The 26179-nt window shown below is 56.7% G+C and overlaps 1 protein-coding gene across 2 annotated transcripts; it reads right to left on the minus strand.

Moving 5' to 3' along the window:
* Window positions 1-1142: 1142 nt before the first annotated feature.
* RAB5C (RAB5C, member RAS oncogene family) lies at window positions 1143-24681 on the minus strand. 2 transcript variants are annotated; one of them, XM_056127113.1, is made up of 6 exons: window positions 24528-24681; window positions 5567-5820; window positions 4318-4469; window positions 4042-4164; window positions 2851-2944; window positions 1143-1468 (listed from the first exon to the last, which is right to left on the minus strand). In XM_056127113.1, exons 2-6 carry the CDS (start codon window positions 5730-5732, stop codon window positions 1353-1355), a joined length of 651 nt encoding a protein of 216 aa, XP_055983088.1. In that variant the 5' UTR covers window positions 5733-5820; window positions 24528-24681; the 3' UTR covers window positions 1143-1352. The 2 variants fall into 2 exon arrangements, with proteins under 2 accessions (XP_055983088.1, XP_055983089.1); XM_056127114.1 differs by lacking the exon at window positions 24528-24681 and adding an exon at window positions 6264-6358.
* Between the last annotated feature and the right edge of the window lie 1498 nt (window positions 24682-26179).

Here is a 26179-nt window from a genome sequence, read left to right on the forward strand (position 1 = left end):
AGCCACGAGACCAATCCTGGGGCTGAGTACAGCACGGAGGGGCATTTGTCTTGCATTCATCTGACCCGGGTTAAATTCCCAGTACCCCATAGGACTCCCCCAAGCACCACCAGGAGTGATTCCCTGAGTATGTAGCCAGGAGACAGCCCTGTGCACCGCCAGCTGTGGCCCCAAAACAAAAAGACCAAGCCAGCTCCGAGGCCTTTGTGTTCTTTCCTCTTCAGGGAACAGGCTGGTGGGACCTGTCCCTCCGGGGTCTGGCACAGAGTGACCCAAAGCCCAGAGGGGTTGTTCCGGAGGCTGATCACTCTCAGAGACAGATAGCTGCTGCCCCAGGGAGATGTAGAAGGTGACGGGGTGAGGAAACTGTCGGACCCTCTAACTTGGTGAGAACTGGCCTCCATCAGTTGTAGACCACCCACCCCTGCTGGGAACTGTGAAGGCCCCTTTTTCTTGGTTCCTGTGACCACAGGTGCCCCCTCCCTCTGGGTGTCCAGTAAGCCAGAGGGGACTTGCTCTGAGAAACTCAGCCAGAGAAAGACAAGGGAGACAAGCTGGAGGTCGATCGATCGGCTGACTATATTGACAAGATACTGATTGGTTACATGTTGAAGAAAACATACAATACAAAATACAGAAAAAGTTGGTTCCAACCCCACCCGCTCCCCCCCTCCCCACCCCACCCCCAAATACTCATCATTGTGATTTGGTCAGAACAGGGCTCAGAGCCAGAGGTCAGGAAGACCAAGGACGCGGGGTGGGGGGGAGGGCACGGGTTCATGGCGGTCGGTCCCGGTAATGCTGTGGTGATGCGGTGGCCCCTCCTGGCTGGGGTAGGAGGGGACACAGCCGGCCGCGAACAGCGCCGCCTCCTCTCCGGCCCCTGCGGCCTGCCCCCTCCCCGCACCCTGGCTCAGAACCCAGCCCGCTCCCAACACAGGAAAGTTAGGGGCGCTCCTGCTGAGTCTGCGTGCCAGCAACAGGGAAAGGAAGAGGTGACTGCTCTGAGCCCCCACCCCCACTTTATAAGGGTGGGGGGCTTGGGAGCCCCTTGCTACTACAACCAGCAGAGGAAAAGTGGGAGAGCAGTAAAAGGGCAGGAGGTGGGAAGAGCAGAAGATCATATATATTAAAAAAGTGACTTAAGACTTAAAATTGAATTAGTATTTGTACAGAAAGGTGCAGGTGGATAACTCACTCCGGCCTATGAGCAAGATTCTATGGAGAAATCAATGGTGGAGCCCTCCCCTGCCCCCAGTGGCGGCCCGAGTCATTAAGTGCGATTGGTTAGAGTAGATTCCAGTCGGGTTGTTCAGGCCGAGGAGGAGGGGGCGGTGGGCAGTTGAGGGGGCTCAGTTGCTGCAGCACTGGCTCCGGCTGGCTGGGTTACTCTCCTGGAGGTCCACGCCGCGGTTCCGGCCTGGAGCACCTGCAGTGTTCTGGGGCTCGTTCTTGGGGAGCTTCTTGGCTGTGTGGGAGGCAAGGGGGAAATGCATTTGTGGGGGCTCCCGATACTCCCAAATCCACTTGAGAAGGTTCTTGCCCATGTACTTGGCGCAGTGAGAATGTTCTGGGAGCTTCTGGGAGCCTGGGGCACCCTGAGTGTCAGAGAGGGAACATGAAGGTCAATAATCTGCCAAGACCAGAGTTACTAAGTGGCAGAACCAAGACTCAAATCCAGCCAGGCTAAACTACGGAACCAAAAGAGCTGAAACAAAATGATCCTAAGTAATGGGTAGCGGGGTCTGGAGAGACTGTATAGCGCGGAGAGCACTTGCCCTGCATGCACCCAGTTTTGCTCCCCGGTAGCCCACCAGTGGTGATCCCTGAGCACAGAGCCAGGAGTAAACCCTGGGCTCCATCCACTAGGTGTGGGCCCCCCCAAAAAATGTACAATGTCTTGTACAGAAACTGCTGTACAATCTCTCTCAGATCCCCCTGTCTGAAATGGGTAGGAGGACGGCCATATGAAGATTTTTTTTTAAATGGGGGTAGCAAGCTAAAAGCTCAGAAGTGACAGGGTGAAGCTTAGGCAAAAACTTCAGAGACTTCTCTAGTAAACTGAATACGATAAATACGACCTTATGAGACCAGGGCCAGAGTAATAGTACAGCGGGTAGGGTATTTGCCTTGCACATGGCCAACCCAGGTTCGATTCCAAGCATCCCATATGATTCCCTGAGCACCACCAAGAGTAACCCCTGAGTATCACTGGGTGTGACCCAAAACCTCCCCTCCCCCCAAAAAACTGGTGAAAGAGGTGGGGGTGGGAGGTAATAGAGGTGTTACAGTCTCATGCCCTCAAGCATCACAGGTGCAGCCCTGAAAAACCTCCCTTACTCTCTAGCTCTGCTGGGTGCAGCCCTCGAGGCCACTGAGCACCCTCACTGTGGCCTGGGTAACCCCCAACGCCACAGGAACCAAGGTACATCACATCTTGGGCCCTCACATGGAACCACCAACCCAACTGGCCAAGAATCACTGGACTGGCCCCTATTCCAACCCCCACATAAAGATGAAAGTGGGCCAAGGATGGGTTCGGTGGTGGAGCACGTGCCTGTATCAGCCCATGGCTACAAACTATGTGGATGACTGGGCCAGAGCGATAGGACAGCGGGTAGGGCATTTGCCTTTTATGCGGCCGACCCGGGTTTGATCCCCAGCATCCTATATGATCCCCCAGCACTGCCAGGAGTAATCCCTGAGTGCAGAGCCAGGAGCAACCCCTGAGCATCTCTGGGTGTGACCCAAAGAGCAAAAAAAAAAAAAAGTGGATGACCAATCAGTGAAGGAACTACAAACTGGCCACAGCGATACATGCAAGTGATATGAGGAGGAGAAAGAACTTACCTATCGCCATGAAAATCTCATTCACGTTCATGGCGGTTTTTGCTGAGGTCTCCATGAACAGCAAACTGTTGTCATCTGCATAGGCTTGCGCTTCCTGAACAGAAAAGAGTGGAGCAAGTTGGAGGGCAGGAAATGCTGGCAGCTGGCAGGAGCTGGGGTGGGGACCGGAATCATCCCAGATCACCCACCAGAGATGCAGGTGAGGGCCCGAGGCTCTCCTGCTCTGGGTTCCCCGGAAATTCCTGCCCCACACCCTCAGCGTCCCACTTCCCATCCGGCTGTTGTCCTGCATGTGCATCAGATGTTTCCCTCAGCCCTCCCACTCTTCAAGATCACTAGCAGGGGAAGCATTTCTGGGCGGCTCTCCTATAAAGACACGCCTCGCACATCTGGATGTGAGCACTGGAGAACGCGGCTGCTGACAACATCTGTTTTCCCAACCTGCCTTACAAGCAACCCAGTTTTTTCAGTCCAAAATTGTTTTATGACCTTCCTTATTTTGGTGTGTTTTGTTTGGTGGGTGGGGTGGAGGTGGGGGACAGTTGGGTTTAGGCCACATCCGGCAGTGCCAGGGGACTATGTGGTGCTGGGGATCAAACCAGGGTGGGCTCCATGTAATACAAGAGCCTTTACCCCTGCACTATTTCTCCAGCCCAGTCTGTGAATCTTAAAAAAAAAAAAAGCAGTACAGAATAGTCACACCTCTTTTTTTTTCTTTTTTGCAAAAAAAACGTTGCCATGTACTGCAATGAGGATACAGCGAAAACTCGTGAGAACACAGTGCGCAGACCACACGCCATGCCGCAGAGAGTATGGGGGGGGGGGGCGGTTACACATAGCTACATTGCTGGAAAGCTAAGGGGTGTGAGGACATCGGGGGTAGACTGGATTTCGAGGGTCCAGGACTGACATTTCACTGTTTCCCCTTATACAAATTCCCCAGGACAGCAGTCTGTGGGCCTAGAGGACATGGGCGGAGCAGCCGGTTCCAATGGTCGCCAGGAAGCCGGAGTGCCCTGCCCCACATGGGGAAGCAGGGAGAAGCAGACGCTGCCCCCGCTTGGCTTACGGGCAGCTCCACGCCCTCCTCGGCCCTCCAGGTGGCCAGGCCGCACCCCAAGCCCATGAGCTGTCATGGACGCCCGGTGGAGCTGACCGTCCCCTCCCCTGGAGGCCCGTCCGTGTCCCCACCTGGAACTCCACAGCTCGCTTGCTGGCCAGGTCAGCCTTGTTCCCCGCAAGTGCGATGACGATGTTGGGGCTCGCCTGCCTCTGTAACTCCTTCACCCAGTTCTTGGCCCGTGCAAACGTGTCCTGGGGAGACAGGGAGGGCGTGTGGGAAGGACAGGAAGAGAAGAGGTCTCTGCCCACGCCCAGCGGTGGGCAGCGCCGGGACATGCTGGGGAAAGGACGTTGGCCCGACCCCGCCCAGGAACCAAGGGCACCCCGGGGGGGATGGGTCTTTACTGTGTTGGTGATGTCGTAGACCACAATGGCGGCCTGGGCCCCCCGGTAGTACATGGGGGCCAGGCTGTGATACCGCTCCTGCCCCGCCGTGTCCCAGATCTCAAACTTGACTGTTGTGTCGTCCAAGCAGACAGTCTGTGTCAGGAAGGCCGCTGTGAGAGGAAAGGCGGGGTTACCGTCTCAGAGATCACTGGGGAGTGACCCCACCCCTCACCCCCAGAGCGGCCCTCTAAGACCTGCTGATGGGCCCAGACAAGCCCCGGTCTGGTGGCCGAGCCAGCAGAAGTGGCATTTCATGTGCCCGACGAGGGGGACTAGGGCTCACTTCACTTCATAACCCCCTACACGCCCCAACTACCAGGCAAAGGCTATAGCTGGAAAGCAGCCTGCTGGCAGCCAAGCCCCCCACACCACCCCTCGGTGGAGAGGGACACAGACAGAGCTGGTGGGCAAGAGCAGGGAAACTGGACTCCCAGCTCAGACAGGTGGGCGACCACCTGCTCCCCCCCCCCCCCCACCCAGAAAGCAACTTCCAGATGGAAGCCGAAGCCTCCTTAGTCTCCAGCCCCAGGCGTCACTGCCCTTGGCTTCCTGAAGACATGCTCACGTGCTTGGTGACACTAGGTGCCTGCAAGTACAGGCTGTTCCCCAGCCAGGCGGAAGCCGAGGGGCCAGTTTCCCCGGCAAGCCTGCAGCCCTGAGAGTTGACTGGCCACCAAGCCAGTCTCATTCCTGGCTGCCTCTGGGTGGCAGGCCGACAGGGAACACGGGGACCCTCTCCAGGCTTGCAGAGGTTGGGGGCCAGGGTGCCCCCGTGTGGGAGCCCGCACACAAAGCCCGCTTTCCTGGCTGCCCTCCCCTGCCTCACTTCCCCCTCGCCAGCACCCAGCCCTGTGCTGAGGCGGCAGCCCAGACTGCTGACACGGCCCCTTGTCTCTTGCGGAAACCTCCTGCCAGGAGAGGGGCGAGAGGAGCCTCCGGGCAAAGCCAGCCCTGGCTCCTCGAAGCCTGTCCAGGCCACTGAGGCAGGAGGCTGAAGCCAGCCCCTCGCAACCTGGAAGCTCAGCAACGGGTCCCGGTGGGCCTTGAAAGGCAAGGCGGGAGAGGCCAGGGCTGCATGGGTCACCCAGAGGGCCAAGTGTCTGGGTACCCCCCGCCCCCGCCCCGGACAGAGCACGCTTCCTGGGGACTTGGGGTGGTTGTGGCTGCCGGACCCTCCTCAGTCCTCCAGGCATGGGACGCCACTCACCTCCGATCGTGCTCTCCTGGTACTCGTGGAACTGCCCCTTGACGAAGCGGAGGACGAGGCTGGATTTGCCCACCGCCGACTCCCCAAGCAGGACCAGCTTGAACTGGCAGATCTTGTTCCCAGCGGCTGGTCCATTGGGGCGTGCTGCGCCTCCCCGACCCGCCATGGCCCGTGTTGCTGTCGGGGTACCAGTGAGCGTGGGGGCGGGGACCGGTGCGACGCGAAGAGGCACTTAGTGAGGAGGGGCCCTCCAACTGCGAGAGAAGCCAGAAGCGTAGGGTGAGCCAGGGGGGCCGTCACACCCCCCAGATCCCGTGTCCTCCCTGGGAACTCTTCCCTTCAACCTCTCTCCTCCGCAACCGCAGGGCGGGGGAAAGGGGGCACCCCTGCCCCCCACCACCACCAGGCTCGGGACTCAGTAAGCCCCTGGCTGCCCAGCCCACATGCGACGGGCACCCGGCCTGCCTCGGACCAGGTGCTCGGCCACCTCCTGGCCCCTGAGGAGCAGCTGGCCACTTCAAACCACCATCAAACCACCATTTTGTCCGGCAAGTTGCAGGATGGGTCCCCCCCCCCACCGCCCACCCCCGCTTCTGGGGCCGAGGGTGCAGGTGCACTGGAATCAAAGCCTGGCTTCGCTCCCAAACCCCCCACCACCCCCTTCCCTCAGTCCTGAGGGGCCACAAGTCTCACGCACATTAAAACACCAAACACACACCAGCGCCGGAGCTCTGCGGGCGGGCAGCTGCCAACTTCCCCGGGAAACAGAGACCTCAGTTCCAGGGCTGCTGGCAGAGGGCAGTGGGCAGAGAGCATGGGGAGGCGGGGGCGGGCAGAGACAGACACGGGGCACCAGGACCACCCCCCAACAGCTGGTGCACGGGCGCCTGAGCCGCTCGGTAGTGGCGCACACTTGACTCTTTTTTATAAGTTTCGGAACTTTAGCAGGGGAGGGGTGGGCTAGCTCCCGAGGCCTCTGGAAGACTCATCCACCACCTAAAAGACACCACCACAGACCGAATGTTCACGACTAGCACTGAGCCCCTCACCCCCGCCCCTCCACCTGGATGGTTGGGACACACAAGGTAGGGCCCACCCGGGGCCGCGACCCCTCACAGTCACAAGATGAGGTGTCCGTGAATACGAGGTCGGGGTGGGAAGTGGCCCTTCGAGCTCACGGACGAAGCTGACAGTGCAGGGCGGCCTGCCGAGCCTCCAGGTCCCCTCACGGCCGGGAACTCCCAGCAGGCCCCTCAGAGGCAGCTCCAGGGATGGTGACTCAGCGGCCCTCGGACACGCTTCCTTTCTGGAGTGCACCAAAGGAAAAGCGATCTGCAACGGGGACCACCTCTTCCCCAAAAGCAGAAGGAAGGAAGTAAAAGGAGGGGGTGGGGAGGGGAGGGGGGCAGCTGTCGCACTCGGTGACAAGAAATGCCATTCCTGAAATCGCTCATGCTCGGAGGTGCTTCCTCCGTTTGTCATTCTCCCGGCGGCCACATCCTTACGCGGCCGCCCGCGCTCCACCAGGGCCCTGGGCCCGCTCTCCTGGGCAGCTCACCTGCACTCAGTGGCCGCGCCTCGGCTATGACACTTAACATGGAATCAGTTTCCCTGGGGCGGCAGCTCAATGATCACCTGACACACGGGCACAGAGCCAGGCAATGCCCACCCTGAGTTCTGAGTTGCAGGGCCCATGAGCCCCCTTTCCTGGCAGCCTTCTGGCTCCCGCCATCCAAGGGCACTCCCCTGAGCGGGAGGAGCTGCCCGGCCTGGCAGGGCGGCAGCGCCGGTGGGAAACCACAGCAGAACTGCAAGTTAGTTATTACCACTGATCCACATGATGCACAGCCCGGGCCAAGCCGGCTGTGGCAGGGGCAGGAGCTTGGAAGGGGGGCAGGGAGGCACGGGGAGAGAGACACCCAAGACAAGTCCAGCAGCTGGGGCTGAGGGACTGGAAGGGGGGCTGGGAGGCGGGCAGGCTGCAGCCACGGGGAGGGGGAAGGAGCAGCTCTGCCACTCTCAAACCCGTGCAATTCCATACCTGCCCAGACCCAAGCCGGTTCTTTATCAAGTCAGAAGGAGAGACACTCGGGCAACGGGTTCTCGGTTCTCTGGAGATTGCCGGGAAGGCCTGGGGGAGGGCCCGGCCCCTGGGTATTGAAAGGACCCTGCCTGGCATAGGCTGGCAGCCGGCAGGCTCTCGGCCCCGCCTTCCAGAGATACCTGTCCAGGGACACATGTCACTGCCTCAGGTCTGCTGCCTTGCGGTTTCTCAGGCCCCACCCCATCGCCTGAATAGGGGTCAGACCTTCCCAGGAAGGAGGTAGAGGGGCTTTTGCCGTGAAGCACTCCTCGAGACAAGGGGCTGGGGAGTTGGGGTGTCTCGGCATAGACAAGGAAAGACAGGGAAAAGCCATACCTGTGTCTCCGGGAGGGAAAGGTCACTCCCAGGGTCCTAGAAGCTTTATCTTTCTTTTCCTCCCAAGATGGGAAGCAGAACATATGCCCTGCAGGTGGCAAAGGGAGATTCTTGCCTGCAGCTGGCCGGTGGAAGGGGGGACAGGGGGTCTTCCCCAGCATCCCAGGTGCCATTATAACCAAAACTTGGGCTGGAGCAATGGGGTGGAGAGGACATTTGCCTTGCATTCAGTCGACCCAGGTTTGATCACCCACATCCCATATGGTCACCTGAGCACCGCCAGGAGTCATTCCTGAGTGCAGAGCCAGGAGTAACCCCCGACCATTGCCGGGTGTAACCCAAAAAGCAAAATTAATTAATTAATTAATTTAAAAAACCTGGCAGAATGTTTTCTTTTGTTTTGGACAGAAGGCAAGTTCTACTTTAGAGCCTGGGCTGGGAGCCTAAGAGATAGTACAGGGGTGAGACATTTGCCATGTATGTGGCCAGGTTTGATCCCCAAAGCAACACATGGTTTCATAAGCCCCTCCAGGGGTGATTCCTGAGCCCAGAGCCAGGAGTTAGCCCTCAGCTGCCAGGTGTGGCCCAAGCAACAAAATCAAAACAAGAGCTAAAGCTGAAACCACATTCTTCTGAGATACAAAATGATCTAAGGATCACTGTCCATGGAACTTTTGCTTTTTTAAGACATTTAAAAAACAAAAAAATATTTTATCACCAGGAAAAACACCCGGGGAGGATGGACTTCCTCCTGGAGCGTTCCCTGTGGCTGCTGTAATGTGCACAGCCTTGCCGTGACCTATCCTCCAAACCAGAGCCTGGGCTGGAGAGGCAGTACATACGAGGTTTAAGATGCAGGCCCTGCATGCGACTGATTTGGTTTGATCCCCAGCACCGCCCAATCCTAGCATGGCCAGGTGTAAACCACTAAGCCTAGTATGGCCCGAACACCTTCCCCCCCCACCCCCCCTCCCTTGTTTCCCCACAAAAATGAAAACCAAACAAACAGACCCTGAAGGGGCCAGAGATCTAGCTCCGGCAGTAGCAAACACCTGCCTTGCATGTGTGAGGCCCTGGATTTGGTTTGATTCCAGGCACTGCACAACAAAGCACAAGGAAGGAACTGGAAGGGCAAACCAGACAGGGCCAGCTGTGAGCCTGCAGGGAAGGGGCGTGTCCAGGGCTGGCTCAGGGGCAGAGCTCTCTGCAGGGGACCTCCACAGGGCTCCAGGGCATCACAACCAAGCTGAGATTCCCAGCGTGTGTGAGAGAGCACATTACACCGATGGAAAGCAGGAAGGGCAGAGCAGAGGAAGGGAGCATCAGGAACCGGGTGAGAGTACCGGCCTTGGGACACTTCAGAGGGCAGAGGGGTAAGGCTCCTGGACTGGCAGGAGGGACAGGAAGGGCAAGGAAAGGCCACACTGCTCCTACTGGCATCGGCCACTGTGGGTCCGTGGTCCCAGAGCCCTTCTCCGTAGGGCCCTTCTCCGTAAATGCGCGGTGACACTGACCAGCCGGATCAGAATCCCGGAGCAGAGGAGTCGAGACCTCAGTGCTGCAAGAACCAGTTTCCTACATGAGTGGAGGTGGCGGCCTGGGGCTGCCCTCTACGCAGAGGCCGAACGGTCTCCTGTCTCCTCCTCCATTCCACGCGGCCACCTTTCCCTTCTCTCAGCCATGCGATCGCCTACTTCATACTCGCTGCCTTCCCTGTGCAAGGGTGAGCAATCCCAGCACTGGGCGCCTCTCATGCTTCCTGTTTGCCTCCGAGACTTCCTCGAGCAGGCAGTCTGGACGGGGAGCTGGGCAGGGACTCGGCTGACCAGGGGCGGGGCTGAGGGGGAGGTTCTGGCCAGTGACTTCCCACGGGCTTCCCCTCTCTGCCTGGCCCCAGAAACAAGCCCTCCTGAAAATTCGAGATGCCAAGTCCTGTGCTAGAGAAGACCACAGCAGGAGCCCTTTGTGGGCTGGAAGAGACGGAGTGAGGTTTGAGGCTATGGGGATTGGTGCGATAGAGCTCAGATCCAGCGCTGGGACATGGCCCCCAGGGAGAGAGAAAGCCATGTCCAAATTCAGTCCCTGGCACCTCATGAATTTGCCAGAGGCTCGGCTCAGTGGCCCCAAGCAGCATTTCTCGGCCGGGACCTAGTACCAAACCATCAAACCCACATGCCCAGTACCAGGAGTGGTCCTGAGAGCCCCCTGAACATGGCAGGGGGTGATCCCCATAAAATGTTTTTTTCTGACAAAGGATATGGCTCAGTGGCAGAGCATTTGATTTGTATGTACGAAGCCCCGGGTTTGATCTCAAGCACTACAGGCAGAAGAAAAATAATTTAGTGGGGGGGGGAATTTTTTGTTGTTGTTGGTTGTGGGTTTTTTTTTTTTTTTGGTGAGGGAGGCACACTCAGTGGTGCTCAGGGCTTATGCCTGGCTCTCTGCTCAAGGATCACATCTGGTGGGGCTTGGGGCACCACATAGAATCTGCATACAAGGTAAGTGACCTATCTGCTGGATTATCTCTCCACCCGCACCCCAAAACATTTTTTTAATGAAAAAAAAAATCTTAGCACATGCTTTGCACGCAGAGGCATTAGGGTTGTTCCCCAGCACCTCCTGGCTATCTGAGCGCCAAGCCGGGAGTATCACTGAGCACCACCAGGTCTGGTCCAAAACTGCAATGAAATAAAAGCTGCAGGATGCAGGCTCAGGAGGGAGGACGGGGGAAGACATTGGCTGTGGGTAGAGCCCAGCTCCCACTTTTGAGCTGTGTGACCTTGGACAAACCAGCGGCTAGCTTCAGCGCCTTATCTAGCAACAGCGCTGAGGTTATCCTGAAGGTTAAAGGAAGCAAAGCCCAGTGCACATGGTATATTAAGCCAAAGGGGAGGCCCCAACAAGCAACAGGCTACTGCAAGAACTTAATAACTCCTTTTTAAAGAAACTGAGTGTAGAGATGGGGAGGCTACCTTTCACTCCCCGCAATATTCCGGGCACCACCAGGGCTATCTCTACCATGTAGTGTCAAACTCAGAGCTTCAACATTGTTTGACTGAGGGGCTGGAGCGACAGTACAGAGGGGACGGCGTTTGCCTTGAACAAAAACATGCTGGGCTCATTCCCTGCATCCCATAGGGTCCCTAGGTTACTGCCAGGAGTGATTCCTGAGTGCAGAGCTAGGAGTAATCCCTGAGCCCTGCTGGGTATGGCCCAAAACTATAAATAAAAAAATTAATTTGGCCGAGAAAATCTTTATTTATTTTGCTTTTTAGGGTCACACCTAGCGATGCTCAAGGGTTATTCCCGGCTCTGCACTCAGCAATTCCTGGCAGTGCCTGGGGGACCATATGAGATGCCAGGTGGACCCCAGTGGCCATGTGTAAGCAAACAAGTTACCCTCTGTACTATCCCTGAAGGCCCCTGGATGAGAAACATCTTTAAAAAAAAAAAGTGTAACACTGAAACTCAATCAAGATTAACTCTGTAATTTTGTATCTCACAGTAATTCAATAAATTGTACACGTGGCCATTCTAGGTTCGATCCCTGGCATCCCATATAGTCCCCTGGGCACTGCCAGGAGTGATTCCTGCGTGCAAAGCCAGAGTGTAAATACCAAGGGAAAAAGGAAAAATGCTGCTGGTACAAAATTTTGCATAAAATAAAAAATTAAAGCTGAGATAGAACCAGAAACTAGTCTAGCTCCCCTTTATATAAAATACATTCTGCCTTCACTTTAGTATAGGCTCAGTAGTAAAAACAATCAAAATATGATGGTTGAAAATATTTAATACTCTGCTAATTTGAGTTTGATTTGTAAATGTCAAGTATTCTGTTTTTGAGGTTTTTATGTTTTATTAAACTTTGTTTAAAAATTGTACATTTTTAGAATGTTTTTATGAGTAAATTTAATGTACTGAAAGTTAAAATAAAAAAAAAGATATGATGGTTGAATTTGAAGAGGGTCAGAAGAAAACAAATAGAGGGTCAGGTGACAGGACCATCCTGTCAAGAGCAAACATCTGGGCTGCTGCACACGTTTCGTGAGCCTGGTCAGGACCAGAGTATGGCCCAGGTACAGTCTCGGCCCTATGTGGCTCCCCAGTACTGCTGGAAGCAGCCCCTGAGAACTGAGTCATGAGAAGATCCCAGTGTCACTGGCCATGGGTCCCCTGCCACCGCCCCCCCCATTTATTGTTTGCTTGAACTTAACTGTAAACTCAAGAATTTTATTTTATCCTTTTCTTGTTTTTGAGTCACATCCAGTGGTGCTCAGGGCTTACTCCTGGCTCTGCACTCCTGGTGGGGTTCGGGGGACCATATGGGGTGCTGGGAATCGAACCCGAGTCAGATGCAAGGCAAGTGCCCTGCCCACTGTACTACCACTCTGACCTCAACAACTAAAGAATTTTAAAGTTTTTTAAGGCTTCATAAAAATAGAAACACTATGCTGATAATCTGTCCTTCTGATAGGGAACACGAGGTTATCACGGTGTCCCACACCCCAACCAGTGCAGAGAGCATAAGGCAAGAAAAAGGGGGAGGATTATAGAGGGGGCATCCTTCCATGCCACCAGGACTAAGGATCACGTCCATGGAGCTGTGTGTCACTGGAAACTAAGAGGAAGTGGGACTCAGCAGCCTGACCAGCCCAGGCCAACATTTGGGGAAAACTCTGGTGGGGTGTATCAGGCTGGAGCTGGGAGCTAGTGACGGGCCCAGGGGAACTGCAGCAGCAGAGAAAAGGGGTGCTGCCTGTCTCCGACCATCATAAGACCCTCCTTCCAGCTCCCCAGGCAGGGATATGCTTCCTCTCACCGCTTAGAAACATCCCTTGGGGTGAGCGCTTGGCTTCAGCACCCCAGCGAGGCCACCAGGGCCCCAGTGGAGACTACCCAACATCATCAACGCCGTAAAAACGGTGGTCAGTACGCAGGGGTGACCTGCAGCCCCACCTGACACGCTTGAGACCACGTGACCACGTGATCCTCCACCCGCCGTGCGGGCAGAGCCTGGTGTTGTGCGAGTCAGCGTAACTTCCAGGCTCTGCTCCCACTCCAGCGCCCACAGGAAGGATACTGGGGGGGAGCGGCTTAGTTCATGAATCTGCTGACACAGCATGGTGAGTGCAGGAGAGCGGCTCAAGATTCACGGGGGAGGGAGGAGAGGGCAGAATGGCCAGACGGGACCTGCCTTGTGGGGCACTGGGTGGTTCCCCACATTCCCACAACTCCTCTCCAGAGGCGCCTCTGCACACCGGGATCAGCAAGGCCAGGCTGACGCTCGGGTCCGGCCAGGGCCGTGCAGTGTGAGGAGCGAAGCAAGAGCTCAACTTGCAGTTTGACACATTCTTTTAGTGTTCTTTGAGCGGGGGAGGGGGGAACAGGACGGACACAGACACATACCCACCCATGTTCAAAACCTACTTCTGGCTCTGTGCTCTGGGATCACTGCTGACAGCGCTCAGGGGACCAGATGTGGTGCCAGGGAGCAAAGTGGGGTCAGCCCCGCGCAAGGCCAGGTGATACAGGTGATAACCCCCTCGCACAATCTTCAGGCCCACCTGTCACTCTCTATAGCACAAAGCCACTGGCATGTCCATGGACAGGGCACCGCAGGGCTGGAATCAAGGTCCCGTGCTGGCTCCTGTCCTGCCACACAGCGGTTCCCACACCTGGTGGGCTCCTTGGACCCCCGCTGGTCAGAGACCTCGCAGTGACCCTCTCAACATGGGGCCCACTGTCCCCCTCTTGGGTGGGTTATGCGGGGCCAGGTGCCCCAGCCGGGACAGCTGCTCCTGTCCCAAGCAGACTCAGTCACTTCTGCCCAAAGTCAGGGCAGCAACACCTGCTCACCGCCCTCCCATCCCTCAGTTCCCAACCCCCCTGTCTGGACAAAACACAGCAGGCAGTTAGTCCAAGGCCCTCTTGGTGGCTCCCAGCTCAGAGGCTGTGGAGAAAGGGGAGGAGAGAAGCCATGGTGTCCACGACCATACACCAAAGCCCCCTGCGGCCCTGCCACAGGGACAAGGTCCGGCTGCCCCAGAGGCTCTGCGGGAGAGGGTTGCTCTCGGGAACCTGGGCACCAGCGAACAGCCAATGGACCAACATCTTTGTTCTGAAGTTTTGCAAAACGAAATGTCGCAAGGTGCCAGGGGAAGGCGTCAGGCAACGAGAGGGTCTACCTAAGCCCAGGGATGAATCTCAATGTCTACTCCCTGGCCTGAGTTGTCCTAAGAGCCTAGAGAAGGCGGGGACATGAGGGCTGAGTGAGAAACTGTGGCAACGTGGGGCATGGAAGGAACCCTCTTCCCAGGCAGGGCAGGGATCCTACTCAGGGGTGCAGGGAAGGGACCCTTCCCAAGAGGCAGGAAAAGGACCCTTCTCCAGGAGCAGGGAAGGAAGTCTCCTCCAGGGCAGGGAAGGGGTATAGGGAAAGGACCCCCCATCTCCCGGATTCCCTGTCTTCACAGCACACACCATCCAGGCCGCCTCATCTCCCCTGCCTGAGGAACAGAGCCCTGACAGGCAGCCACCTGTTTTGTCTTGTTTTCTCTGGCAAGTGGCTGGAGGCAGAGGGAGGCAGGACCACACATCCCTCCCCAGGGCCACAGGATCCCCACCCAGGGCCACAGCCCAGACACCCCTGCGCTTCCCCTACACAACCCCCTGGGTCCCATCCACTCAGGGATCAGGAGCTCAAGCAATTGAGTCACACCAACTTCAGCTCCAGTTCTGGAGGTGACTGTGCTGTGTCCCTGCCAGCCCCTCCACAGGCGGCAGAGTCCTGGGCAGAACCTTTGGACCTAACCCACTTTCCTCTGGCCTCCCTACCCGGGACCCTGCTCTTGTCTGGAAAGAACGCTGAATAGGACAGGACAATGGCCGTGGTCGGTCTGAGAGCACAGGTGCCCCCAAGCCCAAGACTGAACCCCTGCTCACAAGGTGAGCCCCTCAGGAGGTGGAGCTGCTGGCAGGTGGGCAGCAGAGAAAGGGCCTCTGGGAAGGGGCAGAGAGCCCCTCACCCTTCTGGCACGGATGGGTGAACCAGCGAGAGCCGCCCCAAAGAGGATCTTGCCCAGCACTTGGTAAGATCTGGGCATGCAGCCCCCAGGACTACGAGGAACCCCCTGTCTGGGGTGTCTGAAGGGAAGGAAGAAAAGAATATCCGCGGTGTTCCAGAAGGGCCGGCCAGCACTGCTGGCCCATGTGATCTTGAGACTGGCCTTCAACGCAAACAAGAACCAGAAGGGGACCAAGCAATTCACACCATCAGCACCAAGGAGGAACCCCCGAATGGACAAACCATCACCCTGCAAAAAAAGAAGCCCCACCACACACAGATCTTCACCCAAAACAAACACCTCCCATCCTCCCCTCGCAAAGCTGCTGTCAGGCCTGGGGCAGGGTCCCCCTTTAAAGCAGGTCTGGAAAGGCGCCAGTACCCAGCACAGCTTGAGGAACTCTGCGACAGCCAGGAAGCCACATGTGCCTGCCTTCGGCGCTAATAGCCACCTGAAGGGGACACAGGTGGGTGAAGAGGCTGGGGAACCAATGGCAGCTTCTCAGAGGGAGGACAGTACGATGGAAGGATTTAAGGAGCCAATGATTCCGGCTCACCGCACACGGTGACAGCCAGAGTGGGACCAGCTGAGGCCCGCCAGGAGCCACCAGCGACCTCCCCCGGGGCAGCCGTTCCCTGAGTGGCAGCACAGGAATGCAGGTCAGGCCACGTGGCCGGCCCAGCTGGAGAACTCAGGGCCTGTGCTCGACAACGATGAGGCGCTTCACGGCCACAACGGAGAGTCCACTGACCACTGCTGGAGCAGTCAGGGGCACAGGAAGTTCAAAAGGGGATGAGAAAGACCATCCGGGACCCCTCCTGTAGTGGAGTGTGCTTCCCAGGTGCTCCGCCCCCCACTGTCCAGGCCTCCGGAGAAGCAGCGGTCTGGACCCTGCCCCCAGCCCCACCTGTGGAGCCCTGAGGGAGCATCTGCCGATTGAGGAAGCCTGGGGACTGGAGGCCCTGAAAGGGCTGGAGAGTCGGGATATGCCCCAACCATGGAAACAGACCCTCGAGGTGGGAGGAAGGTCAAAGGGAGTTGGAAGCATTTCAGTGAAGAAGCTGGAACAAAGGGAGCAATAAAGCAAACCAGGCTTGGCTCATAAACCAAAGGGCAAAAGAAACATCTATGAGTCCATCCTGCAATCAGCTGACAAATGGAGAAGCTGTAGAGCTAGCCTTGCTCACGCGAGGCCCTGGGTTTGAGCCCCAGAATTGTAGATCAAAAATAACTCCCCCCGCCCCCCATTTAAAGAGAACAGACCAATCCGTGCGGCCACCCAGCCACACAGCCCTCAGCGAGAGGCGCATGAGCCCCACTCCAGCATAGACAGAGGACGGCACGGAGAGCAGGGGACAGAAACAGGCCAACACCACCCGCCAGGCAATCAAGGCTGACATGGAGGGTGCCAAGTCTTGTCCACAGGAAGCGATCACGAGCACCCTGCAAGTTCCACAGGACACACTTCCTCACCCACGCCAGTTTCCTTGGACAAGACGCTAAGTCGAGAAATGCTTCCAGTTCATTCCACCTCTTTATTCTTTTAGTGTGAGGATCACATCCAGAGTGGCGCGCAGGGACCACGTGGTATCAGGGACTGAAGCCTGTCGGTCACACGCAAGGCAAGTGCCCTCCATACTCTCTCGAGAACCAACTCTTCAAATTCCTAATGTGAGGGGCCACGCCTCAGTTTTCCTTATCAAGTGCATAGGAGGGGAGTCCCCCAAATGCCACATACTTAATTTTTATTGAATTTGTTCATGTTCTTGCACTGCCAAATCACACCTGAAATTCAAAAAATGGTATACTGGACAGCCTCCCCTGCGTGATCTTTTCTTTCTTTTTTTTTTTTTTTTTGGAATGGGGGGGGGTACACATCTGGCAGTGTTCAGGGCTTACTCCTGACTCTTCACTCAGAGATCACTCCTGGCAGGGCTCGAGAGACCGGATATGGTGCCAGGGAGTATACCCAGCACGTACCCACTGTACTATCTCTCTGGCCCAAACTAAGCGATTTCTTCGGGAAACTTTCCTCTGCATTCACATCATCTCTCCACGGTCCTGTTTTTCCATCTGATACCGTACTGTGTAATAAAGAATATGGCTTGTGGTGGGAACATGTCTCAAAGGGCTGGAGCACATGATTTGTGTGCCGGAGCCCCGAGTTCAATCCCTGGCACCCAAGGGTCCCCAGAGCACTGCTGAGACCAACCACCGAGCAGCAAGTTAGGAGTCAGAAGCCAGTGAGGGCCATACATGAATTCCCAGCTTCAGCTTCAACTAAAAGCCCTGGGCTGGCTGGGCACACCCCACGGCCCCTTAGAACACACAAACCAACCAACAAACTTGCAGGTGGAAAACACACAACCAAGAGAAGGAATAGAGAGAAAGAGCAGGGAAAGTATCTCAGCTCGGGGCTAGAGTGATAGCACAGCGGGTAGGGCGTTTGCCTTGCATGCAGCCAACCCGGGTTTGATTCCCAGCACCCCATATGATCCCCTGAGCACCAGCAGGAGTAATTCCTGAGTACAGAGCCAGAAGTAATCCCTGAGCAACGCCGGGTGTGACCCAAAAAGCAAAAAAAAAAAAAAAGGTATCCCAGCTGAAGCTGAACCAGAATGGAATTCCAAATAATGACAAGGACTTTTCTTGCAGGGCCCGCCTTGCACGTGGAGAAGGAAGCCGCCATCACAAAGTCTTCTCGGGACAGGACCTGACGAAAAGGCACCTCACCTCGCCCGTGAGTCTCCCCCAGACTCAGCACCTCATCCACTCCCGAGAAAAACAGCGGGCTGACCCCCAGTGAGAAGCAGGAGCCAAGAGCGGACCGAGATTCCTGAGAGCTGTCAAGGCCATCAGTAACAAGGCAAGTGTGGGAAACAGGAACAGTCAAGAGGAGCCCCAGGAGAGGGAACCCCTGAGTGCAGCACAGGAGCCAAGAGTGGACATGAGAGGCAAACGATGGGAATCTCAGTGAAAGCCTGGACTCTGCTCACAGTGCGCACGGAGACCCCCACCAACCGTGACAGATGGACCGTGCACACGCTGAAAGGGGAGAACAGTGGAAGCCAGATATCGGCTCTGTAAAAAAAGCCCACGACCTCTGCTAGGTATAAAAGCTGAGGGGCTGGAGTGATAGCACAGCGGGTAGGGCGTTTGCCTTGCACGCGGCCGACCCGGGTTCGATTCCCAGCATCCCATATGGTCCCCTGAGTACGGCCAGGAGTAACTCCTGAGTGCATGAGCCAGGAGTAACCCCTGTGCATTGCTGGGTGTGACCCAAAAAGAAAAAAAAAGAAAAAAAAAAGAAACCTGAAATAATTTTAACACTTGGGGCTAGAGTGATAGTACAGTGGGTAGGGTAGGGTGTTCGCCTTGCACGCAGCAGATCTGGGTTCGATCCCCGGTATCCTATGTGGTCCTCCAAACACTGACAGAAGTGCTAAGTGCAGAGTGCAGAGCCAGGAGTAACCGCTGTGCATTGCCGGGTGTGACCCCAAAAAAAAATTTAAACTAGGGGCTAGAACGATAAGACAGCAGGTAGGGCCCTTGCCTTTCATATGGCCAGCCCAGGTCGGATCCCCTGCACCCCATACAATCCCCCAAGTCCCACCAGACCACAGAGCCAGGAGTAAGCCCTGAGCACTGCCAGGTGTGGCCCTGAAACCTAAATATTTAAAAAGCAGGTGCTCATCTTGGGGCAAAATGAGTTCCAAGGACACCAGGGCCCACAAAGCCTCTTGGTAAAGAGAAACTTAAGTTTACACGAAACTGGGCCAAGGAAAGTCTGGGTGGGGGGCTGGTGAGAGCCACACGAAGGAGGGGAAAAGTCCACTTACTCTGGCAAGGGCTGCTGCCCATGTGGACTCGGCACTGGTGCCCCATGTCCTCAAGGGCTCTCTCCAGGTCTCCGCTCCTACCCCCTCCCAGAGACATAGACACTAAGTTCCTTGGCCCTGCGCTGAGAGAAGCTTCAGCCACCAGACCTGGACCGGGAATAAGCTGCTGGTGAATGACTGAGGGAAGAGGATTGGCTTGGCTTTGCCACGGAGTTGTGCAGGTGCTGCTTAGAAGCCCGGCGAGGTTGTACCCTGCAGCCATCATCAGCCCATGCATGGGTGGCTCGCAGATAGATCACTTCACACGAAGTGGTATTTTCCAAGATCTCTAAGGATATCAAGTGAGCCGCTGGTCTGTAGCCAGAAGAGGAATACCCAAGTCTGCAGGTGCAGGGGGCGGGGGTTGCAAGGCTATACACCTGTGCACATGGGGGGGGGGCGGGTCTCAACTGGGCCCAGTGCCACTGTCCCAAGGCCACCCACATCAGGAATGCGCTGCAGAAGTGCCAAGCAGCACCCATGGGCTAGAATCCAGCTCACTCACCTTGATCCTTGCTAAGTGCTGGTCTGGGCTGGGCCCTGTGACACAGCCCGTGGGGGCAGATACACAGCTACCAGATATAGGGGCGAGGCAAGGTGGCCCGTGGATGGCCAGAGCCACACCTGCCTTTTCCTGCTGCCCTCCACTGGACACAGAGATCAGGCAGCTCCACCCTCTGGGAACCTGGAGCTCCCCACTCAGTAAGTACCCCAATGCCACCTCCTTCGGCTGCATGCTCTACCTGTCGACGAGCAACTTTCTGGGAGGGTGGACTGAAGAAACAGCCTGAGCTCCAGGGCCGGGGGCTGGGAGAGGGAATCCCAGGCTCTCCACCCCCAGGCCAGAGCCGAGGAAGTGTGCGTTGAAGGAACAGCTGGCATTTCCTTTAGGGACAAGGAAGCGTCACCAAGGAAGGGGCATCCTGACAGAGTTGTGGGTGATGGGGGAGACCTGGGCAGGCAAGGGGAAGGGTGAGGCAGGGCCCTGCCAAGAGATCCGAGCCACTAACCCCGGAGTTCCCCACACACCAGGGAATGCACCTGTCCTTCAGGGACTGTCCGTACATGGCATGACAGACAGCAAAGCTCTCAAGGGCAGCTTTCGCTTGTCCTGCTGTTCCCATAGATGGGAGACAAGGATTCAGAAGACAGAGCACGGGTGACACAGGATTCTGCTGCAGAGAAAGACATCTTAGGGAGGAAGAACAGGAGATGAAAAAAAGGGAGAAAGAGAGACAGACAGACAGACACGGCCAGGGCTATTGCTGGCTTGGAGGACGTCCTGCAGTGTCTCTCTAATGGTCCCCTGACAAAAAGTACCCCCGACTCAAGTCAATCCCCCAGATCAGGCCCACAGCCACCTGCTGCAACCGAGCAACTGTCTTGGGCGTCAGAGAGATAGGACAGTGGGACAGTGGGTAGGGCGCTTGCCTGGTACATGGCCAACCCAGGTTTGATCCCCAGCACCCCTTATGGTCTCCCAAGCCCAGCCAGGAGAAAGCTCTGTGCACAGCTGGGTGTGGCCGGAAAATAAAAAAAGCTCATCTTCAAATTTCCTATCTTTGCTGAAAATCAGCTTACTTGGCACTCCCCCCACCCCAACAGATTCCAATATAACAATGTCTACATTTTTTAAAAATGTTTATTTCTTGGGCCGCAGGGACTGAACCCAGGGCCCCCAACAAATCATGTGTTCTACCCCTGAGCGACAGGCCTGAGCTTTAGAGGAGAATGGTTTTTCCTAGGAGAAAACTCCCAAGCCCAGAGCGGGCAGAGAAACCCGGGGAAGAAGCACCGCCACGGCCCGCACCATCTCATCTGCTGAAGGGGTGACCCCCATAGCATCGCCGCTCAGCGTCTACAGAACGAGACGACAGGATGGACTAGCAAGCCACACACAGGCCTCACAGCACAACGAGAGGAAGGCAGAGGGTGGCGTTATGATGCACCTTCGAAACCCCACAAGTCCCCTAGGCTGCTGCCCTGCAAGGATCTGCCCCACAACCGCAACCCAGACTGGCCAAGCTCCTGCGCCCTTGATCTTTAGTCCTGCTAGTTATTTTGTATCTTCACGCGACTGGGAGCAACAGGCATCAGCAAGGTCACACCAAGGCTAGGATCCCCGTAATCAGGAGCGCCCAGATGAGAGGCAGGTCTGGTTGACGCTGCAGCTCTCACCCTTTCTCTCTGCCATGCCGACTCTGCTTACTGGGAGAGGGTTCGAGGAAGGGGGCTCTTTCTAAGCATTTGTTGGCTGGGGCTCAATTCCAGTCCTGGCGTGCTGCTTCTGGCCATGGGCGCCAGAGGAGACGCACTGCTCCCACCAGCAAGCAAGAGGGAGCAGCAACAAAGGGGATCAGGAGGCTAAGGAGATGCTGGCAGGCGGGCTCCCGGTTCCCCGAGCCTGCCTTCGGCGCAGTGTATTCATTCTGGCTTTCCTTAAAGCCTTCAGGCCTTTAGGTTCCCCAGAAATAAAGGGTGTGCCAATGTCAGCTCCTTGGGTCCTGAAGAATACTGGCTTGGCACTCAGGGCTCCCCGAAGAGCAGAGGAGGGTGAAGGAGGATGGGCAGGCAGGTGGAGAGAACAAGAGTAGGGGGTGCCAATGATAAGGATGCTGAGGGGCTGCTCACGGGCACCTTTACTCTCTCAACCAACAGATGACAAGAGGGCCGGCTGCTCGGGGAGCAGAAACCTGCCTGACGCCTACTTTGCCTCCATGTGAGCTGAAGCATCACCTCTAATGTGGAGCCCTAAGTCTGCCTCCCTCGCAGAATTCTGGAGGAGTACGTGCAGGGCTGGAGGACAGAAGGGCAGGAAGAGAGCAGGAAGAGAGCTTGCCTCATATGCAGCCAACCCAAGTTCGATCCCCGTCACCACACAGTCCTCCGAGCCCTGCCAAGAGTAAGCTCTGATCACCGCTGGGTGGAATCAAAAAATGAGAGAGAGAGAGAGAAAGAGAGAGAGAGAGAGAGGAGAGAGGAAAGACAGAGGGAGACAGAGAGAGGGAGAGGCAGAGAGAGAGACAAAGAGAGGAGAGAGAAAAGAGAGAGCAGAGAAAGAGAGACAAAGAGAGGAGAAAGAGACAGAGAGACAGAGACAGAAAGAGAAAGAATAAATTGCACAACTTTAAAATGACTAATGGAGAGGAGGGATCCAACGTGAGGCCCCGGCACATTATCACAAACTTCAGCACTTCTAGGTGGTTCCGGTGGTCCCCAGCACTTCTGGGCCTGAGCAGCACCACACTGGGCCCAAGCACTGAGCCCTCAGGTCCACAATGCCAGGTCAAGCATTGTTGGGAGCCTGTGCACTGTTGGGAGCTTCACTGGCAATGGGCCTCCAGGTCCCCCGGGCACTGCTTGGGAGGCCCCCAAGATGGTTTATAACAGTGAGAAAGACAGAAAATGGCCAGGATGTTGTAAAAAGGCAAGAGAGGAGCGGATGGGGCTTCCCCTTCCTAGACAGAGGGGGGTCGCCCACCCAAGCCCTCCCGCCTGGCCAGCAGGTCAGTTCTTCTAGAATCTCTACCAGTCAGAAGTTGCTGCCTCACCTCCCACACTGACGCGTTCCCTGGCTTCTCTTTCAGAAGCAGAGCTGGGAGAAGGTGGCCCAACCAGGAAGACCCCCCAGAATGCTGGGGGCTTAATCTTGGGACTCCCAGAGATTTCCAGACCTGAACGTCAGTTTCTGAAGAGGGTAAGATTGGTAGCGGCCCATGGCCAGTGAGCAATTAGGCCTGGCCAGCACTGGCCCTTAGGGGTGCAGTCTGGATGGGGTAGAGAAACTAGATTGGCCACAGAAATGTCCAACCACCTTCCTTGGGCACCCAGACCAACAGGGAGCTTGTGGTCTGACTGCTGACACTGAGAAGGAAGGTGTTTTTGCAATCCATTAAAAAAATGAAATCAGACAATCCCAGATGTAGCTCCAAAGATTGCAGGAGTCACACAGAGGAGACTCTGCAGAGTAGCCAAAAAGTTCTCAAGGCAGAAAATCTTTAGCACGTCTAGGAGGCGTCCGAGAGGCAGAGAAGGCACCCCAGAAAAGCACAACACCGTCTGGCCTTCCCTCCCCTCCTCCACTGCAGATAGGAAGGGTCAGTCCTGGCCTCCAAGAGTCAGGCTGCTCTCATTAAGGTACGGTCACTGGCCTGTACTTTGGCCACCTAACAAAGAGCCTTCCAGCTCAGTCTGAGAGTTCGCCAGCTATTTCACACAGCTAAGTCCCAAGCAACAGGCAAGGAGGGTATGTCAGGACAGGTCGTCTCTCGGAAAGGCTGGAGGAACCGTCACTTTCCGCCATGCGTGGGAATTCCCTGGGCTACATGGCTTTGCACATGAGGAACCCAGAGGTGCTGCTACCATCTCAACTTATCCTTCTGTCATCTACAGTCTTTCAAAGGTCCTGGGTCCTGGAGGGACGGGAGCTAGACCCTGGGACTAGAAATGGTCTGGACCTATTGATCAGGGGAGAGGGAGAAAGAGAAAGAGTGAGAGTGAGAGAGACAGAGGGAGACAGAGACAGAGAGACAGAAAGTTTATATGTGCAAGGACAGTTTAGGACCCACCACTCGTGTGTGTGTGTGTGTGTATGTGTGTGTGTGTGTGTGTGTGTAAGTTCCTACAACTCCAGACCCTCCTGGGTCTTTGCTCCCTCTAGAGGAGCTGACCACAGTCCCAAAGAGAGGAGGAAGAGGAGGGGGAAGGGAAGGAGGCCCTCTGAGGCGGCTAGGAAAGCTCTCACGTGCTTTGGGAGGACCGTGCTGAGCCTGGAGCAAGGGGGGAGGAGGAGGAGGGGCGAAGGCAAGATAATGAATGGGCAGATCCACCCTGATCTGTGATCTGTAGCTAGGATTAAGCAAACATCAGCTAAATTCTTCTGAGGCAGGAAGAGAGATACACTCAAAGAGAACAACCCAACTGGAGAACATAATTCAAGGCCAGAGCAGGGGGGCAGGGGGCCGAGGGGTTGGGGGGGGTGCGGGGGGAGCAAGACCAGAGGACAGCTCATGCCCCCAAGGCAACTGGAACAGGAAAGCGCCGCTGGGACCCCGCGGGTAGGAGACCCGGAGGAAGGTGCTGGGTGTGAGGTGCGTGCGTATGCCCGGCTCTCCCAAGAACGTCCAAACCTCCCCCCGCCGGAAAGCGGGGCTCAAATGTTCTCGAGGGCTACTGGGGACAACTGTTTGGCGAGCGAGTAGTGGGGGGGTGTCTGGGGGGCATGTGGGGAAGGACAGCAGCGGCCGGCAGCACTCCCCGCCTCTAAAAGGGAAAGGGGGCAGGTCTCTCCACTCCTGCTAGAGACCCCCCAATGCTGGAAGCCGAGGAGGCGGGACTTAGGGTCCCCTCCCTCCCACCACCGGACTAGACAGGCCACGGGAGAGGAGGGGCGGTTTCCCACCGCCCACCAAAGGCAGGGAAGAGGAGGGAGGAAGGGGGTCCCCCCTTTGGCCAGACGCCTTGGGGAGCCCCTTAAGAGGGGGCTACGGGTCGGGGGAGGGGTCAGTATCCCCCCTAGGCCAGGGTGGAGCGGAAAGCAGCGCAGCCCCAGAGAGGCTCCAACGCCAGCGCGACACGGGCCCCGGGGCGGGCACACTCACGGCGGCTCCGGGGCGGCGGCGTTACTTCGGGGCTCGGACAGGCTCCGCTCTTCTACCCCCGGCGGTGTCCCAGGCTCCGGCCTCCACTTCCGCCTTTCAGCCGCTCCGGATCCGGATCTCGCCCTCCGACCCGCCTCTCTAGACTCCCAGATGACTGACATGGCAGAGAGACCAATGGGAAGCAGTCTTGGCCGTCTCTCGAGCGACGCGAGTCTGGGGCGACGGAGAGGCGGGAGAGCGCGCGCGGGGCACGCCGGGACTTGTAGTTCTCCGGGTTGGGAGGGGCCTCTGACCGCCAGGGACTCGGGTTCAGGGTGGAGCTCGCTGTTGTTAAGGCGGAGCCCGGCCGGGAACTTTTTAAGGGCCGGCCTAGCGCTCACGTCTCGGCGTGTTCCAGAAGCAGCTGGGGCAGGCGGGTGGCAAGAGGACGGAGTGTGTGGATGTGTGCGTGTGCGTGTGTGTGGATGTGTGTGTGTGGTATGTAACTGGGAAAGAGAAAATGTGGTGTGAACCAAGGTGCATAAGAGACTGTCTTGCTCTCTGGCCCACACTCTGGGACCAGGTGACTGTTGGGGACACTGGAAAGGAAAAGCAGTGCAAATCAGCTCTCTGGAGGCTTTGGGGGAGTAACAAGGAAAAGCCTCTCCTGTCTGAAAGGAAGATGGCCCCTCTTTTGGCTCCCGGAAAAAACGCACCGGGACCTCCTCTTACTCTCCCTTCTGCCTCCTGGGTCAGAACCAGCTCGTCTCTGCTGCCAAATACAGAGCCAGACTGAGTCTGCTGCTCTCTGTCTGTCACCAGTACAGATTAGAGCCCCTGCTGTTGGTGGTGCCCACACAGAGCAAGTTTGATCTGGGGCATAACTTTTTTTTCTGTAAGGTTTCAGACGTTCTTGTGTCCACCCACTTACTACCCCACAATACAAAGCCCCACTTCCCCCTGGCTTCTGCATCAGGCCCCCTGAGACACTCTGCAAATCAGAGCTCACCCCAGAGACCGCTGTGGGCTGTTCCTATGGCACCAGCCAATACTGATATGACCCAGCAGTGCCCAAGGTGACTTGTCTGGTGTCCCCGACAGAAACCCAGCCACACCCACTTCTATCTGGGCCCTCGGGGGGGGGGGGGTGTTCTCAGAACATCATGGCTACCCCCCAGAGCCAACACACACACACACACACACACACACACACACACCACAGTGGTCATCAGAAGAGGGAAAACTTGGGGCAGAGAAGACAGAGGGGGGTCCTTAGGAGGTTGTTGGCCAGTAACAACTTCTTCCCCTAGATCCTGTAAGATGTTCGTGGCCTGCAACAGGAAGGGCATTAGTGGCCAGGGTCTGTCCAAGAGTCCTGGGGGCTAGGTTTCTGGCTGGAGGTGGATCTAAAGCAGGCCTCTCCCTCTCCTCTGTCTGAACGTGTGGTTGTGACTGGGGGAAGGGAGGGAAGACAAGGCAGTAAAGGGGCCCAAAGGGGCCCATTAAGCTCTCCGCCTCATCCCTGGGGTAGCTGGTGGTGTGCTTGCGGTGCCAAGTGGATTAGTTGGCGCCTCGGCCCTTCTGAGGGACAGCAACGGGGCCCAAAGGTATTGTGGGGGTGTGACTGCAAGTTCCTCCAAAGCCCTGGGGAGACCAAACCCCAGGAACCAACA

Source organism: Sorex fumeus, unplaced genomic scaffold (genome assembly GCF_029834395.1).
Source record: "Sorex fumeus unplaced genomic scaffold, SorFum_2.1 ptg000063l, whole genome shotgun sequence".
NCBI classification, from domain to species: domain Eukaryota; kingdom Metazoa; phylum Chordata; class Mammalia; order Eulipotyphla; family Soricidae; genus Sorex; species Sorex fumeus.